At 43.1% G+C, this 18,435-nt stretch overlaps 1 protein-coding gene and 1 long non-coding RNA gene across 8 annotated transcripts in view; one reads left to right on the top strand and one right to left on the bottom strand.

Annotated features, from left to right (window-relative positions):
- Window positions 1-11,751, bottom strand: part of GALNT7 (polypeptide N-acetylgalactosaminyltransferase 7) — a 42,626-nt gene extending 30,875 nt beyond the window's left edge. For all 4 annotated transcript variants that reach the window (XR_014171834.1, XM_081926055.1, XM_081926053.1 and 1 more), the window contains exon 1: window positions 11,617-11,751. Coding sequence is in view for 3 of the 4 variants with exons in the window: in XM_081926055.1 (XP_081782181.1) it covers window positions 11,617-11,742 (126 nt within the window). In the remaining variant the exon portion in view is untranslated. The remainder of the gene's footprint in view (window positions 1-11,616) is intronic.
- An 834-nt stretch (window positions 11,752-12,585) lies between these two features.
- Window positions 12,586-18,435, top strand: part of LOC309378244 — a 106,209-nt gene continuing 100,359 nt past the window's right edge. For 2 of the 4 annotated variants that reach the window (XR_014171921.1, XR_014171922.1), the window contains exon 1: window positions 12,586-12,705. This is a non-coding gene — a long non-coding RNA (uncharacterized lncRNA). Of the gene's footprint in view, window positions 12,756-18,435 lie in introns of all 4 variants that reach the window. The other 2 variants (XR_014171923.1, XR_014171924.1) reach the window with 1 other exon arrangement.

Genomic DNA, 18,435 nt, shown 5'->3' with positions numbered 1-18,435 from the left:
ACGGTCACTTATTTGCCTCACATAAAAAATATTAAGCATATCTCATCATTCTACATCAAAGGCAGGGATTTTAGGACATAATGGAATTCTCTTATACTGAGTATTAACTAAGGTGTAAAGGGGAGGGCATTACCTCTGGTTGTGCTCCTTCTGGGGTAGTTTGTCCAGCTTTGGTTTCCACCCTGCATTCAGCTCTCACCTATGGTTCCTAGAAGCTGCCAGCATGCAACAGTGTCCACCCCCCCAGGAAGAGCTTTGACTAGATGGATAAACCAGGTGAGGGGTCTCAAACCTTCAGTGAGTTTGGGATTTCCCTTGCATTCAAAGACTGGCTCTGGTGGACTGAGTGAACGAGACCAATAGTGGGTCCAACGGTCAGGAAGGTGCAAAGGGAAGTAAGGGGAAGATGGGGCTCATCAACCTGGGAAGACAGCACATCTAGCAGAAGGAACACTCTGGTCCTAAACCTTTGCTGTCTTCTGGCTATACTCATCCGTGAGAAAGGCTTTGGGAGAAAACTCAAGGAAAAAGCCATACTCATTGCCTTGCCTAAGAAGTAAACCCTACACAAATCTGGAGTGGAGTCTCTAAGATGGTTGGATGGTGCCTTGTATGCCTACTTCTGGCAAGTCCTGCAGCCAAGCTAGTTCCAAACATATTGCTCTGCTTTCCATTGGACCACATCCAAGAGGCTGAGAGGGCAGTATTGTCTGGGCGGCCCAGGACCTCCATACACACTGCCCAGGCTTGCGTCCTGGGGAGGTCACTTTGGTGCTGCTAACGTAGCAGTTCTAACTTCACCCCCAAAGCCACACTCCATTTTCTCTCAAGATAGACAGGTGCCAACAACGCAGTATTAACAGCCCAAGGTCATATACAACAGCTAACTGCAATACCTACAGAGCCAGAAAGATAAAAAGACGGGGCTGCAGAACTGTTCAGAAACTGTATTAAAAAGCTAGTAATACAACAGAATAAATAAATCACATTTTGTTCCACATATCATTACTCAAATCTCACTGTAAAAAAGAATTACCTTTCTGCATTATCTAGCATTCAATTGTTTCTAAAAGGCAAAATGTTGGTGGTCCCCCCCCCCCAAATATCCAAACCAATATTTTAAGTTCAATAAGAATTCTTCACTGATTGTGAAACAGGACATATAAACAAATCTCACAAAAGCAAATGAAAAGCTTTCTAGGGGGAGTTTCATCATTCTCTGCTCTGACATTTTAAAACACAGTGCTAAAGAGCTTATAAATGGACACTTGGCAGCAACTTCAGAAGAACAGAAAGGTGCCTGTGGATTCCTTAACCTTTCTCAGCATCCAGTGAAAAGAAGGTTGCTGTTTCTTCCAAATGCTCTCAATGTCCTTTGAAAATATTACCTTTAACTTATTTATAATGTCGTGAAACTTAATATAATTCACATTTTGTGTGTCTAACAAACTTTATAATGTCAACACAGTAGTTTAATCTATAGGGACTGCTACTCTCAGAGAGAGGGATGTTGCATGAAACCAATGCCTTGCATAATAGTCTAGCATCATAGTACAGTAGTGGAAGGATAATACATTAAGTAACTTTTGCTGCCCATTTGCAAGTCACAAGTTTACTGAACTGAGCTAGCGCTTATTAACACAAAACAGGATCTGTGTCCTCTTTTACCAAATTTTAAATAAGCATTAAGATGATCCTGTAAATTTAGAATGAGTTTAGCCTGGTTGCTATGCTAATAGGGATGGGTTTATAGAATGTAAATAGTAACTTTAATAAAATAACTGAGTGCCTACTCTAAAGGAAAGCTTCTGGAAATGAGCTGTGGCCCAGCATTTTACCAATGTATTTAAGTCTGACCTAGTTCAAATCTGACCTCAGCCATGAACTCGCTGGATGGCCTTAGGCAAGCCACTATCTCTCTGCTTCAGAAGTCCAGCTTTAATATGGTGACAGTCATGATGGCCTGTTGCAAGGATTAATTGGAGAACATGTAACACTGCAGGATTTTAGGGGAAGTAATATATCAATACTAAGTAATATTATTAAATAATCACTTTTACTTTCCTCATTTTGTTACCTACTTCAGAAGCAGCACAATGCATTTTGTCTTTGTTTCACCATTCCTCTTGGTCAGGCTTCATCTTTGCATATGAAATCTATTGCAACAAGAGCCACGTCTACTATTCCAAGTTCTTACTTTTAAAAAAATAAATCAACAGCCAGATACACTTCAGTGTATTTGACTGCTTGTTTGGGGCATCCAAATAATTATTGTGCAGTCCAAGCAAAAAAATTTGAGACCTGCAAGAAAATACAGGTGGCTACCATTTTGTTCAGGGTTTCTTTTTCTAGCCCCTGTGCACATCAGTAGAGTGCGTCTATGTGTGCCCCGCACCATTTTGCCTTCTTCCGGGTCCAAAAGGACATGCATGTTAGCAATCTTGTGTGAACTGGATGTGCCTAAAATGGTTGCTGCCCATAATGCAGTATATCCTTTACTCACAACCACGCCTGCACCTGTTCAAGGTTCAAGCCAGACAGTCATGCCATCCTCTGGAACCCTATGAGCTACTAGATATTCTAGCAAGCCAACTCCCCCAACCTTGGTTTTACTTTTCAATCTGACATGCAACAGTTCACAGCTTCTGGAGCTCCAGCACTGACACATTAGGCTTTTTGTGTGTGTGTTCCTTCTTATGGGGGTTTATTTAAAAGTTTTATTTGTATTTTTGCAAACTTTGGAATGTGCTTTTGTTTCTTGTCTGCTACAATTCTGTAAGTGCACACCTCTTGAATTCACTTTTAGATGGAGTGATAACCTACATAAACAATGTAGCTCTGGAACAGCAAACTGTTTTCTTTACATAACAAATATATTGGGAACATATTTAATTAGTATGTTCCAATGTATTATGATATGTGATGGAAATGGCATGCATGCAGTTCCAGGAGTATCAGACATTTCTTCAATAGTCCAAGAGATATCTGACACAGTGAAGATTCACTTTTATTGATTTTGTAAAGATCACAAATGATGTTTTGCTATATAGTCCAAAATAAACAAAAGCAGTTAGAATTGGACTTACTATTCAAATACCTCAAAGGTATTTTTCTGGATTATTTGTAAAATTAAGAAACTTCAGTATTCTCATGTACAAGGCTTCTTGAGCAACATATAATGCACGGGTGTCAAACACAAGGCCCGCCGTTCTCGCCTGTCCAGTGCACCATCGCCTGGTTGTGCGCCGTGTCGCCTTTCAGCACGAAGGAGGTGCCTCGTCCCGCAGGCTGCCGCGCCGCCCAGGAGGCGCCCAGCGCAAGCAGCAGCAGCAAGTGGAACGGAGCTGCCCGGCCGGACGCTCCTCCGCGCGCCCCGGCAGCCGCTGCTGGCGCCATGCTTGGCCTCCGCTGCGCCGCCAGGCAGGGATGTGAGTCTGGCAGGCGAGGCGTGGAGGCGAAGGACGGGAGGGAGCCGAGATGGAGGCGGGAGCGCAGCGCGGATGCGCGGCGTGGGAAACAACGTGCCAGCAGGGCTTCCACGCCCATGTGAGGCGCAGCGCCACCCTCTGCCGGCGGGCCCCACCGAGCCCCGGAGCCCGGCCGACCGCCTTCCCCGACGGCTGCTGGCAGCAAGGCTGCAGCGGGCGCGCCGGAGCAAGTGGACGGGAGCCTGGTGCCTGGGCAAGTGAACATCCCCCTCAGCCTCGGCTTGCCACGGAGGGCAAGGGGAGGCGGCTGCCTCAGGCAGCAGGATCCACAGGGGCTGCTCGGCCCGTCGTGGAAATGTGCTTCCTCCACCAGCGCCAGATTTGGGGTCGTGCAGGCGCCTCACCCGCCCCGAGCCAAGGGAGCACGAAATAATGATAACGATGCCTATTTATTCTATTGGGGGGGGGCACCAAATTTTGTCCTCACTCAGGGCGGGTGCCATATTACCAAAGACCGCCCCTGCCCCCCCTCAATGGGATTTGAAATCCAGGGATTTGAAATCCAATAAATTCCTAGGAGTGCCCCAGCCACAAAACGCAGTCCGGTAAAGGTGCCCTCAGACTGGCCTGCACAATATTATGATACATCACCACAGGGGCAGACTTTAGTAATCTTTCATAACAGGGGTGTCAGCCTGAATAAAATATTGGGGGGGGGCAGGTAGGCCCCACCTCACATCACCATCACCATCATAATTTATCACATGCCACACACACCCCATTTAAATTTCAAAGCCCATCAATTTCGGGGGTCTCAGCCTGCTCAAATATTTTAGGCTGATACAACCGGCCCTTTGAGGGTGACCAAAGTGCTGATGCGGCCCCCGATGAATTTGAGTTTGACACCCCTGATCTAATGTAATTAGGTCATATGCAGGTGCTCCTAAAAATATCAAAAGCCAATTTGTATCCCTCCATGGAACTTTTGGAAACTGGATACTAGATTTCCTTATTCCTCTGAAGTTATTATCACAACAACATGTAAAATACAGGCAGCAACCATTTTACACATGTCCAATTGATGTGCAACTATGCACATACCCATCGCTGCTGACCCAGAAGTGGCCCAAACATGGAGCAGGCGGAACGGACTTATGTGTGCTCTGCCACCATGTACAGGGGTCAGGAACCGAACTCCCGTGCAAAATATTTGCTGCCTGTAGGTTATTTGGAGGGATTGTGACTAGCCCAAGGTTAGGCTATGGCGGACAGGTTGGAGATTTGCATACAGATCTCAGAATTCTATTCCACTAACACCCAGTGCATTTATTAGGGTGGGTTGATTAAGGCATAAAGAATGTTTTTAATCTGCAAGGAAAAAACCCACTAATTTAAAGCTGTGATTTAACTGAAGTTTCCCACAGATACTTCATATTTTCCTAAAACAATGGCACAAATTAATCACAATGTTACTTTACTGCACAACTAAGAAGCCTATGATTTATACTGTTGTTTCATTCTTATAACCAGGTCTTGCATCTCTTTGTTGCAATGTTTACAGTTTCCAACTTGCTCTTTCTTTAGACCTATAAATGGAATGTCTAAAACATTCGTTTATTGTTTTTCATACACATGGCGGTTTGTGAGGTTAAGCATTGGGGGGGGGGGAGAGACCATAAACTTGTGCACTGGAGAATTTCCTCTTTTTGTTTTACGTAGCATGGCTCCTTTCTGTGCAATTCTGCCTTGGTCTAGCCCCACCCTCCCCAAAATAAGTGGCAAACAAGAACGAAATGACTGTGACTGACAAGGTCGCAGCAAGGTCTGACAGCTGCTGGCCAGACTAGAGCACTCACTTTATTTTCATCAGGTGAAAAGTAATGCCTGTGTTTGGTAGGAAAAGTAAATATACTTCCATCTGAGAAGTGCTCAAATTGATTCCTTTACGTAGAAAAACCTTTAGCTATGCAATCCTAATCTACGCACACCCAGTGTCAATGGCTGGGGGGGTTGGATACTGTGTTGTCTGCTCTCTGCTGACTACCACTGGCAGAGAGGCAGAAAGACCACAGAGGAGGCCTAGCTTTGCCCATTCAGGTGGCAAGCTACCACCAGCATTTCTTCTGCTGGAAGTAGGCAGCAGAAAGTCCTTCAATGGGGTGTTGATGGATGGGTGTCAGATGCTTTGGATTGGCTGGATCTAAAGCCCCATGAACCCCCCCCCCAAGAGGTCTGATCCTTGGGCCTCTCAGCCATACCAGACTGGAACCAGATTAGTTGAAAAAAAATCAGGAAACCTACCACCTGCTCTGGGCAGCATGAGCAAGTTAAGCTTGCAATTTTCTGGGGCTAAAGTTAGGATTGCTCAACACCCTCAATGTATCTGGGAGAAGCAATGAGCCAGTGTAGAGATTAACTGCAGGGCTAACATGCTTATATCAATATTATTTAGTATTAACCTGATTATTTAAAGGCAATCTCATCATTACTTTTTTTTTTTTTAAGAAAAGATTTTAATCCACCCTGGAATTTAGTTTTATGACATAACGTTCTTTGTCCATCCTTTTCCTCTTTTCCTCCCATGTCCAGATTCACTTCCAAGGAGGCTGAGAGAAAGGACAGACATGTGTCAAAGGGGCAGCTTGACCTCCTGAAATCTAGTTGCCAACCATGGCCAATCCATTTGAGAATTTGATGTGCACAATCCAATGCTACCACCCTTCTGAGAAATGAAGAGAGTTTTTCAGCCTATGGCTAAATCAAATTATTCAAGCAACCAGAAGGCAATGATGTACAGTATACACCCTATAAGTAACCAGGAAAAAATGCATAAGGACTGCTTCTCATTTATGACCTGTTCTTACAGGTTTTGTAAGAAAAAAGAAATCTCAGCTATGAGTAGTTGTCACAGGAGACTTCTTACAAATGACCCGATATGGCTTTCACTGCTTGAATGAAGCTGAAAGTGTGCATTCAAGGAAACACATCAGTAACCCTGCTGCTTTTCTGCCTGGCACTCAAATTTATTACAGCCCTGATGCTGAAGTTAAAAACAGTGTTTCATAATCAGTGTTATCATCCCCCAAAGTATACAACCCCTCACCACTCGATTTTTAGCTGACAGATCACTTTTATAGAGAAAATGTAATGAATACTGAAGGCTGTTATAGCAAATATGACACTTATGAAAATACTACATTCCTGTATTTTATTCTCTCTAATGTGTAGTATATGGACATAAATTAGCATATATTACCTTACACCTTTAATAAACCTCATTCTAGACTTGCAAATAATTCCGTAAAAATGCTTAGCACCTTGTCTGCCCACACATATCTATGATACACCTTTCATGGCACATGATCTACCTTCAAGAAAAATAGTGCCAATTTTTTTTTCCAGTTTGCAAAAATTTCTCTGACTGATCCTAAAAAAGCCATTTTTGCTAGTCACCCATAAAGGAGGCAGGAGCCAACCTAGATTTTATGCAGCTTCAGAGTAGAAGGGGAATTAAGTCAAAGAATCACTATGGGGGCAAAGGGTTAACACAGAGATGAAATTACCCTTTACTTCTCTGCATCTTTTTGATTTTTTTAAAGGGAAAAATCTGTGGGGAACTCCAAATATGAAATTCCCATGGTAACATTCACTTTGCCCTGAGCACTAGTCATAAGCTTACTTTCAGAGCCACAGATAGCTTTCCGAGAAACACTTTTTACTCAGAAGACATTACACCTACTTAATATCATTGGCAGAGATCATAATTTCTTTTCCCCCCACACAGTACAACTTACTAACACTTTTAATAAGCCCTATTATAGAAACAGATTTCAGCTACTTTAAATGGAAATGTCATGAGTTTACAGGAACAGATCTTCACACTGAGGGGAACAGAGATAAAGCAAGATCCCCTAGGGTTTGAAACATGAATTCATGCACAAAACATGCTGGAGTTTCCTTATGCCAAACCCTCTCCCCCTTCAGCAGCCCTTCCACAATCCCCCTTAACAGCACGATTAGGGGGATCAACAGTATCAGCCTTTTAATGTGGTAGCTGCTATATTATTCTTCCTTTCCGTGTTCTCACAACTTGCAATTTTATTTTAAACGACATTTTCTACTCTGAACCCTAACTTACCTGAGGCAGTGCCTACAACATCCAGTCACTATGGTGAAATAGCTCATTTCTTGCTTACAATGAACTGGCTTAGTTTAATATAGATTCTAAACTACAGAGATTCTCTATAAAAGTTCACAGAGTTGTTGAACCTGCAAATCTGTTTCTTTGGCCTGGCCTCACAGAATACTATTTTTTACAAGCTACCGGCAACACATGTTTAAGAGGAAATTCTGCAACCAAGGTATTCAGCTGTCCAGGATTTCACAAGCCATACAAGTGTCAGAAAGCTGTGATTTATGGCCCTGTTTGAGGCTTGTTCTTCCTTCCATTTTTTCATATTCTATCAGCAATATTTTCCATATACAGCTGGAATTGCACCTCTCACTTTAACAATCTGTGCTCTGTCCATATGTATAACACATTGGTGAGGATGTTATTTTTTCAGTGAACTACATGTAAACCAATTTCATGGCACACTGCCCCAAAAGCAGACAGTTCACTGCTAAACAATCATTTTTTAGAAAATAGTCTTGTAGCACTGAATGCTTCTTTACACAAAGTCTATAGTCCAGCACAGACTACAGTCCAGTATTCGGCTAAAACCCTATTGTGTGGGATTGCAACTACAATCAACAACAATAAAAGGAAGTTTCTCTGCAGAATGTTCAAATTATAGTTTTTGTAACATTCATACATGCAGAGGGTCCCAGATTCAATCCTTGGCATCTCCAGGCAGGGCTAGAGAAAATACAGCAGTCTGAAACCCTGGACAGCTGCTACCAGTCTGTGCAGAAAACACTGAGTTAGATGGACTACTTGGCCTGACTCAATACAAGGCAGCTTCCTATGTTCCTATTTGCCTTTCACTGTCCTGCTGCACTTTACACAGTCACACCTTGGATCCTGAACACCCTGAGAGTTGAACGTTTTGGCTCCCGAATGCTGCAAACCCGGAAGTGAGTGTTCCGGTTTGTGAACCTTATTTGGAACCTGAATGTCCGACGCAGCTTATGAACATTTTGGAAGTCGAACGGCCTCTGGAACGGATTCCATTCGACTTCCGAGGTACCACAGTACAGTACAGTTTGGCACAGAGCAAAGAAGACAGAAGCCTGGCAATTCAAGCCCTTGCTCTCTACCCTATAGGTCTTTCAGTATTATAAAGGCAGAACTTTATAAAGATCATGGTTTTTGCAATGGTTAAAAGGAGCCTTTAACATTTTGAAAACAGAAAGTCAGAACATTTATTGGCTTTAAAAGCAAGAACATGTTTATATTGAGGACCCATGCCCAATTTTTTAAAAATTCCACTGATCTATGATGTTAAGGGTTGTGAAAATTACATTTAACGTCCAAATTGTTTCATTAAGAAACAGTACACGATAAACAATGGCACCTATAAATTTTTGCATGCAATATTCTCTAGAAACTGATTTCCATACTTACTTCAACCCTAGAGCTCATTAAGTGTGACCTCACTTTAACTGTTCTATGCTGTAAATGCAGCATTGTCATTTGCAGCAATATCCGGCTGGGTTCACTCAAGCAAACAAAACTAAACACTGCTAAGTACTTCTTTAGGGACTAACAGGCAGTGAGGCCAAATATGAGTGCAAGAGCATATGGAGAAAGCCTTAGGTTTTTCTTCTGTCCCTTAGCACCTTCAGTCTGAATAATGAGGCAATGGAAGCACCTCCTCAATATAATTATTCTGCCAGCAAAAACAGTACAGGAGTTTATAAAACTAAAGTCACTGCTCAAACAAATGTGACCTATGAAACTTTCGTCTTTAGAATCCTATGACTCTGAGTTTTCAGGTAAGTTTGCAGATCTCATTAGTCAAAAGCTTAAAAATTCATCCACTATAAGTCAAAGAGCAAATAAAAAGATGGGCCCTGCAGTCCTATGGTCCCTTGAGCCGCTCCAATGCCAGAGAAAGACCTGTTATTGAATTTCCTCTCCCCACTAGCAAAGCAATTTCAAATCCATCATCATCAGGAGGGCACTACTTTGGCTATCCCTGAACTAGAATATTTTGTTGGTGGAAGGAAATTCTCCACAGCTGGCACTTCAGGAAGAACTGTTTATTGAAAATGAAATGCCTCACAATACAAGGTCAAAAGCATTGTGGCTCATGTGGCATCAGAGCACTGCACATGTATGGTTGCTCCTATATTCTCATAAATGATGTGCTACTAATGTGTGTGTGTTATTAAATCTGTATTTCTGCTCTAGGTTTATGATACAGTTAAATATAAGTCTTCACTGAGACATTATACACTAATCTGAAAACAAAGCAAGCTTAAATCATTAAGGAGTCAATCGGAAAAAGGCCAGACAAGAGAAAGTGATGATTTACAGAACCCTTCTACACTTGGGCACTTATATACATTTCCAGAGGGAGCATATTCTAGAGGTGATGGAAAGCAACCCTGGGGCTGATGTATGAGAGTGTATACCATTAGCAGTTAAATGTTGTGTTAATTATGTTGACTGTATGTACTTGAGTCAGCGCCTTGCCATTAAGTTTAAAAATAAACACACACTGCCACCTAGTAACTAATGTGAAGAAGGCTAAATCTAGCTGATGTGGAAATAACCAAGCACAGTTAAGGAAGTGCACTGCTTCTACTACTTGATTCAAGAAGGAACATTTTCTTCAACCATATCATGCAAAGTCACAATGTAAGGAGAGAACTGCATCTACAACATTACCCAAACTTAAACATGGTTACTATCTTGTTTTATGGCCCTTACTGTATGCCTTTAACAGCAACCCAACACACAGAAATTCAACCGTGGAACTTTTTCTGACTTTGAAAAACACATTGCAATAAACTTCACTAGCTATTTTCCCCCCTGATTTCGGCAGCAATAAAAGGAGCAGATGCAGGACTTGTAAAATGAGTAGCAACTCTGCAGTGTTGGCATTACAAAATTTATATTCACTGCTACTTAACACCACCAGGCCTGCTTACGCAGGCTCAGTTTAAACGTGACACCACCCGAGAAGAACTTAGCTGTGAAGCTTTGCACATCTGCCTTGTCTCATTTGGACCAGGCTCTCAACCACTACAACTGCACACAAACACTTAAAAGTCCCCTTGAACTCATGTAGACTTCTGAACAAGTGCACAGGACTGGACTGCCAGCTGGCAGTGTTTGGTGCCAACATAACACCTGCTGAGTTCAAATTCCCAACATGCTGCAAGTACACAAGCAGGTGAGATGACCTGGTTTAAATGAGCTACTGATGCATGCCATGTTCTGTTCCTCTTATCTGCCAGGTATGGCATTTACACAGGGCCTCACACCACACTTAGTCCAAGAAGTTTCAACTATCCTTGTGGTAGTTATAGTGGAGCTCCTAATCCGTGATAGTTATCGGGATTATGCATCTTTTGGGGAGTAAAATAAGCACAGAGAAAACAGAATATAAAGTAGACATTAATGTGAAAACCGGACCTCCACCACCACCACCCTACTCCATGGGCAAACGGTACACACTCCTAGACCTATAGAAATGCCCACATCTCGCCCCAGCCACCTTCTACTGCGAGTGGGTGAGGCAGTTAGGGGGCCAGTCCCAGCCCAGAGTTCACCGCTCGCCTCCCCACAACCAGCTCACACAGGAGAGCGCAATTAAGCGCAATTGCGAGGTCAAAGGTCTGGGGCGAAGCGGCAGCGCACCTGAAGGAGCCGGGACTAACTTACGGCGTGTGCCTGCCCACCTGCTTGGGGAGCCGGCGCCAGGCAGCTCTTCCCCTACCAGCAGGCGGCGAGGGGGCGCCCGCGGCTTACGGCAGACCCCCCGTCCGAAGCCGCCCGAGTCCCCCTTTCTCAGGCCTCGCCAACGCCACAGGCCTCAGCCTGGGCAGGGACAGCCGCCACCGCCGCCGCCCCCTCCCGGCCCGCCGGCCCAGGCTGAAGAGGAAGGCACACAGGCAGCGGGAAAGAGGGCTTCGGCCCGGGCGGCAGGCAGCGAGGGGAGAAGGGCCGCCGGGGGTTGGGGGTCCGCCCGCCCGCCCGCCCCCTCTGCCCTCCCTCGGCCGGGAAGCAGCGACTCACCCGGATCCTGTCCCCCGGGCTGGGGTCTTCGGCGCGGGGCGAGAGCGACGACCAGAGCAGCAGCAGCCCCAGGAAGGAGCCGAGCAGCAGCACCGCGCGCAGGAGGAAGCCCAGCTTCAGCCGCATCCTCAGCGCCAGCCCCCCGACGAGCTCCCCGAAGCCGCCGGGCTCCTCGCTGCCGTTCCCACCCCCCTCCCGGCGACTGCTGTTGTTGCTCCTCACTTGTGCCGAGCTGCGCTCTGCGTGGCTTCCCTCCCTCCCCTCCTCCCTCTTTCACTACTGTACCGCCGCCTTTCTCCTTCTCTCTTTCTCTCTCCGAGGCAGCAGGCGCCTGGCGCCGAGCCTCGCTTGTACTCGCGCTCCCTCCCTGCAGCTTCGCTTCTCCTCCTCACTCCTCCCCTCAGCCTTTTTCGAGCTGCTGCTGCCTCCTCCTCCTCTCCTTCCTCGACTCCTGCTTGCTCTGCTCTCTCCTTGCAAACCCCCCAAAAACTTTTTCTTTTTTTTAAAGAACCTCTTTTTCCTCTCCCCCTCCAACACGCCCCGCTTTCTGGTTTTTCCTGTTCTCTTTGTATCTCCCGTGTTGAGTCTTCACTCCCCCCTTTTTTCCACCGCTCTCTTCTTCCTTGCTAATGTTCAGCCCAGCTTGCTAAAATGAAGCAGGAAGTCGCCACGGCCGCCGCCGCCACCACCCCCAGAAGCAAAGGCTCCACGTGGCTGCTTTACAGCCCGAAGGGTTGCTTCAGGTTGACTTTAGAGGCGGCTTTTCGTGTGGGTGGGTGTGAGTGTGTGAGAGAGATTGATTCGTCCCCATCCGGAGGTAGATTTCGAAGAACAAACCCAGCAGAAGCTATGCAAATACGAGGCTTGCTTGCTTGCTTGGCTCCTGGCTTTGGCAGGGTGGAAACGAGGATCAGTGTGGGTTTGCTTGCTCTCTCTGTCTCTCTCTGCTCGTCTTTGGACTGGCACAGGAGCAAATCCAACGGTAAAAGGTGTGATCAAGAATTGCAACGTGGGAAAGAGTAGCAATGCCCCGTGGTACCTTTAGCACAACGGCGATGGCCGTCACAGAAAGCCCAAGATCTCTTTGTGGTGTGCTTGCATGTATGAATGCATGCATGCCTCTGTATCAAAGGAAGAAGGTAAAGTCACCTTAAAATTAGCTCATAATGCGTTTGATCTGCCTCCTGAATGTATACCTTTTTTTGTCACACAGCAATGCCTATGGGAGAATACAGTAAGCCCCAAAATCGTGCCTAAAGCCAAAATCTCATATACCGTAGTCAAAACACATTGGGTTCAATGGCGGGTGGTATTGCCAAAGTCTTTTTCTCAGATGTTTGCTCCTTTTTCTTTTTTTCCTTTTTTAAATTTGCCAAGCGTGTAAAGCTGAATGTGCATGTAAGATGTGGGCTTACCATATATAGTAAAAAGGCAGCTGCCCAAACTGGATCTTTACTCACCTTGAACTGGTGTAAACCATCAGTAAGGATTCTCCTACACAGGCTGTCTTTCAGCTCAGAAGGGTGAGCTTTATATGCAAGTCCAGAACAAATAATATATTAGGACATTTGCAGGTGGTAAGTTTCATCTGGTCATCTGGCCTTGTGCTCTACTTCTGTTCGTTAAACATCCGCAAGCCGTCATTCCAATACCGATCATGGATGTAAAATTGACAGCATCAGTTGGTTAGAATGGTAACTCCAAGGTAGCAGGTTCGTTCCCGATACGGGACAGCTGCATATTTCTGTATTGCAGGTGGTTGGACTAGATGATCCTCAGGGTCCCTTCCAACTCTATAATTCTATGATTCTATGATCGTAGGAAGGCAGCCCATCATAATAAAGAATAGCATTCAAAACTGCTGTGGGTTCCTTCCTCTGTTTCCATCCTTGTCCCTTTTTTATGTGTGTGACTTGCATCCGAGACAATTTTTTGGTCAAACACCTGTAAACTGCTGAGTGAGGTGGCAACAATTTGTCAATAAATTGTTTTGGTGCTTGAAATATCTGTGCTGTAGTAATGCAAATGGGCAGGTTGGATTTGTATATGTTAAAGTTGTGCTAAGGAACAGTTACCCGGCTCCCATGATCAGTGCTGGATTTACATATAAGCTAAACAAGCTCTAGCTTGGGGCCCCCCAAAAAAATTAAAGGAAAAAAACCACTGGATGTACATTTTCCAAAATATAAGATGATAAACAAAATAAAACCTACATACAGTTAGAGCTTAATAATTTCACTATTAATATACTTCTTAATTGTATTTCAGTTCAACCATTACTTTGATAAAATACATATTTTTTATGTGCAAATGGCTTTAGATACCTATTAGGTCCATAAATTACCATATAGCATATATTCAACACAAAAACAGTGACAATTTGTTGTTGACAAAGGACAGCTGGACATATAAAGGGCCCCATTACCTTCAGTAGCTTAGGGCCTTATCAAACCTAAATCCAGTCCTGCCCATGATGTAATTGTATATTGGATACAACTTGCATTACAGATGGATCTGGCCAGTGTGAAAGTGTTTTTATGGCATCAAGGTCAGCATTGTGGTTCTGTGCCATGGAGTTAACAAATTTTACAGGTTCCAGCTGCAAGCACTTTGACCTGGGATTAAACCTTACTGATATCACTGTGTTTTATTTCTGTATAGGAAATATATATTATATATATATATATAATAAACACAACATATGCACGGATTTATTAATAGGGAAGGAAAGAAAGAGTTAACAAAAAACCCTCCTCCTGCTCCAGTAAAAATAGTTACTACATCTTGCATAGTATTTTTTTTTAAAGAGTCTTATTATTATTTGTTTATTAAGGGTTTTCTTGTTTTACAGTGTAAGTGTAATGCCTCGTATTTTTTTTCCCCCATGTAACATTTTTACAAATCCATTTCAATTGTTGAGGCATTAGGGGGAGAAGAAAAAAAAAGAAAGGAAAAAAAGAAAGAAAGAGGGGGGTGGAGGGAGGGGAGATGGATGGGGGTGGGGTGGGGTAGTGGTGCTTCTATTATGCTTAATGTATGTAGTTTGGTGTCAGCGTGCTTGTGTTGTTCACTTGTGTTCCTTTGGTGGTGAGAGAGGTTGGGGTTTGCCTAGGATGTGATTGTTTGTTTGTGATTGGCTGTGGTGATCTTTGTTTTTGTGTGTGAGTGGGGTGGGTGGGTGTTTTGGATCAGGTTAGCCATATTGATTTGTATGCTGTTGGTGGATTATTGTCATTGTCCTGTTGGGCTGTGTATGTGATAAAGGGGAGCCATACCGGGGTGAAGGTGTCTTCTTCTGTTTGTCCCCGTGTCAGTTTCAGTTTATTAGTTAATTTTTCTAGTAGGGCTGTTTCCCATACTATTTGGTACCATTGGTCCATGCTTACTCCTGACAGGTCTCTCCAGTGTCTGGTTATGGTGTTTCTGGCTGCTGAAAGTAGGTGGGTTATGAGTTCTTTGTGGTGTAAATGGGCATTGTTGTCTTGGAATATGTTTAGTAGGGCCAATTCTGGGGTGAAGTCTAATACTTGCTTAGTTATTTATTGAACCTTACAACTCTTCAGGTTCCTGCTGATGGTCCTGGGGATCCAACTAATCCCTCCCCCATTAACTTAATATTTGCAGTCTTTACAATGCAGCAGCGTGGCGTCAAAACTCAGCAAGCTCAGGCTGAAGCAAAATTAAACCATTGCTCACTTCTTTTATTATAGACTACTTTTTTTTTCTTTTGTAGATTAACCTGATACTTATTCTTGGCATTTTGGTAGCAATCTCCCCAATAATTCATAGGCAGTATTTTAGAAAAATCTATTTTCAGAAATGTAGCTATGCCAACTTATTATTATTGCTCTGTTGCTTCTGTGTTTTTTGGAGTAATATATTTAGCTTGCATTAGTAGAGGGGTAGAATATGTGCTGTACTTTTAAATCTTATGCACCTTGCAGAAATCTGTGGTATCTGATACACCTGGAAATCCCTTCCAGATTATATTTTATTTTAAAACCAGAGTAAGTTTTGTGTGAAGAACAATATGCCCTGTAAAAGAAGTTTAAGATTTATTCAATAATGCTAAGAGCTTCAGCTTGACACATCTGAAAAGCAAAGTCTTAATTTGTTTTCGAAATCTGGCTGAGCTCTGCCAGCAATGGGAGCTATTTCTGCTGTCTGTAAAAATTGCTGTGTATTTCTCCATAAAAGGTTTAAGCTGCTGTAAAGTTCTCCACAGAGTACAAATACCCCAGATATTGCAGGTGATCATCTTTACATGAGTTTATTGAGAGTACAGATTATTGAATATTGAGATAGATAATAAAAGTATAAATCTTCACAGGCTTCGCCTAAAGAGAATACTTGGCTAAGGCTGCAGTCTTAATAAGCACACTTACTAGTGAGTAAGCCCCAAAGAGTATAATGGGACTTGCTTTCAAGTAAATATGATTGTATTGCAGTGCACATCAAATTATTCCTGATTCAGTTTCTCACACTGTAATTTTACTCAGCAGTCCATGACAATTGTATCAGCACAGCATTATCTATTGAAAACCTATCATCTATCTATATCTATCTATCTATCTATCTATCTATCTATCTATCTATCTATCTATCTATTCAATAGATAATGCTGTGCTAAGATACATTGTCATCTCAACCCAATATGTATTCTATATATATAAAATCTTAAACAGGACCACTCCTATTAGGAGGTGAGATTACATTGCAATATTTTGCTGTAGGTCCCACTTGTTATGGGAGATTATCTGCCTTTGCCAAATCCAGAGCTGTGTGTTACTCTCAGCCTATGTTGTATAGCTTTAAAAAATCAAGTTTGGCATTAGTACTGTAGCTGTCTGACATCATGTAAAGGTTTGGCCCAATACCTTTTGTTGCCTAAGATGGAGCAGGAACTGGTGTTTTCCCCACCCTGCTCAGGTCAAGGTGCATGCTATCCAAGACTGCTCAGCTTAGTTTGACACCAGAGGCAAATGATCAAACAGTAGACAACTGACCACTGGGGAGGAAATGGTTTGAAAGTGGACCAAAGGGTCAGCAAGTCATGGGCCTTGCTATGGCACAGGGATATCACAGGCCTGGCTTGTCCTTAACGTTGTAAAGCTACATGGTTGGGCTTAGTCACAAAGAAGCAGGTTTAGGACTGCAGCCTTAAACTAGCTATCTAGGCTAACTGTCCAAACCCTAACTTGGTATTGTTTTCAATTTATTAGATATTTGGGAAGCAATCAATTGGTTACCAATCTACTAAATATTTTCGAAAGCTGTTTTCTGTACATTTTGACACCTCGTAAGATAACGTAACCGAGGGTTGCTAAATGTCTGGAATTTCCTAGACATTTAGCCCTTGTAAACAGCGCCTGGGTAGAAATAGCTGAAATGTCTGGGAAAATCCATAAGCAAAAAAGCTCTATAACTTGGGGCAAAACTAGAAAAGCTCAACATTTTTTGTGTGCCGATTTCCACTTTTTGAAATATGGCAACCCAAATTTTGCAGTACTGTTCCTGAGATCAGTGGTGTCTGTGGATACAATTGGACACCTTTTGAATGATGGACTGAAACTTTCAAAACTGCACTTATTTTTGGTTTCTTGGCATTCTGGAGTGACACCAAGTACGAGGTTGCTATTAATAAAGTAAAAGTTTTGTGCTGGTTAAGTATATGGCAAAGATGGGATGCAAACACACAGTAAGAATTTGCAGAGGGACCAGTTGTGTAAGTTGGTTGCAGCAAAAACAATAAAGAATCTTGCCACATGACTCTTTGTTGTTTTAAGAATTGTGTGTCTAGGCCAAAATATGGAAAATAGAATGCAAACCTGCTGGTTTTGCTTGCTGTTTGATACAGTCTAATTGATGGTTTAGTGTTATTATATGACTTGCTTGCTTGTTTTTAGCTGTATGTACCTGCCTTGAGACAGCATGGTGAAAGGTAGGCAATCAATCAGTAAACATAGCAATTGGAAACTCTGTCAAAATTCTGTAAACAGAGGTTTAGCTAATGCAGCCTAAATAAACTTTAAAAATGCTATGCATCCTCTTCATCCTCTTCCTTTAGCCAACTCGTGTAATGGAATTGTAGAGTTGTACCCAACTCTAGTCATCTAGTCCAACCCCTGTGATGCATTTCATTTTAGAACTGGCTATATAGGTATCGTACAAGCTGATAGAAAGAAACCTCCCACAGGACAAGTTTGTCATAAAGAATAAGCAGAAAGCAAGCTGAATAATTAGACCACGTGTTTATTCTGTAAACATTAGTATGAAGAATTGCCAAATGTAGAAACTTGGTTACAAACTACAAACAATGTAGGTGTGGTGTTTTTTGTTTATATTTGCTGCTGAATCATTTTTAAATGGTATTGTAATAGCACACTGGTGCCTTAGCTGAACTGGTGAACTATTGTAACCTGAAGTTGACATATCCCATTACGAATCTCATAAGCCATTTAGGTCACTTTTCTGTAGAAGATTTAGGGCTTGTATCTCTACCAGGGCTGCAGGAACACAGGCTCACTAGCTTTGCAAACAGTGAACTGGATCTCACTGTAGATGTGATGCTATAGCTTAAAAGGCCACTGACATCTTTGGTGGATTCAACTGGAACACTGTTTTCTAAGACTCAATAAATTATTGTACAGATCCACTCAGCACTGGTATGACCTCATTTAACTGCCTATTTTTAGTTCTGGGCATCTGAGGAGAGTTGCAAAGATACTGAAGAATTTTACAAAGCAAACCCTATGAACACAGGCTGAACAGATCCATTTAACCCCGCTCCCCCCCCCAAAGAAGATTAATGTTACAATC

Source organism: Podarcis melisellensis, assembly GCF_964234715.1.
Source record: "Podarcis melisellensis genome assembly, chromosome: 9".
Taxonomy (NCBI): domain Eukaryota; kingdom Metazoa; phylum Chordata; class Lepidosauria; order Squamata; family Lacertidae; genus Podarcis; species Podarcis melisellensis.
This window is presented reverse-complemented; position numbering and strand designations above follow the sequence as displayed.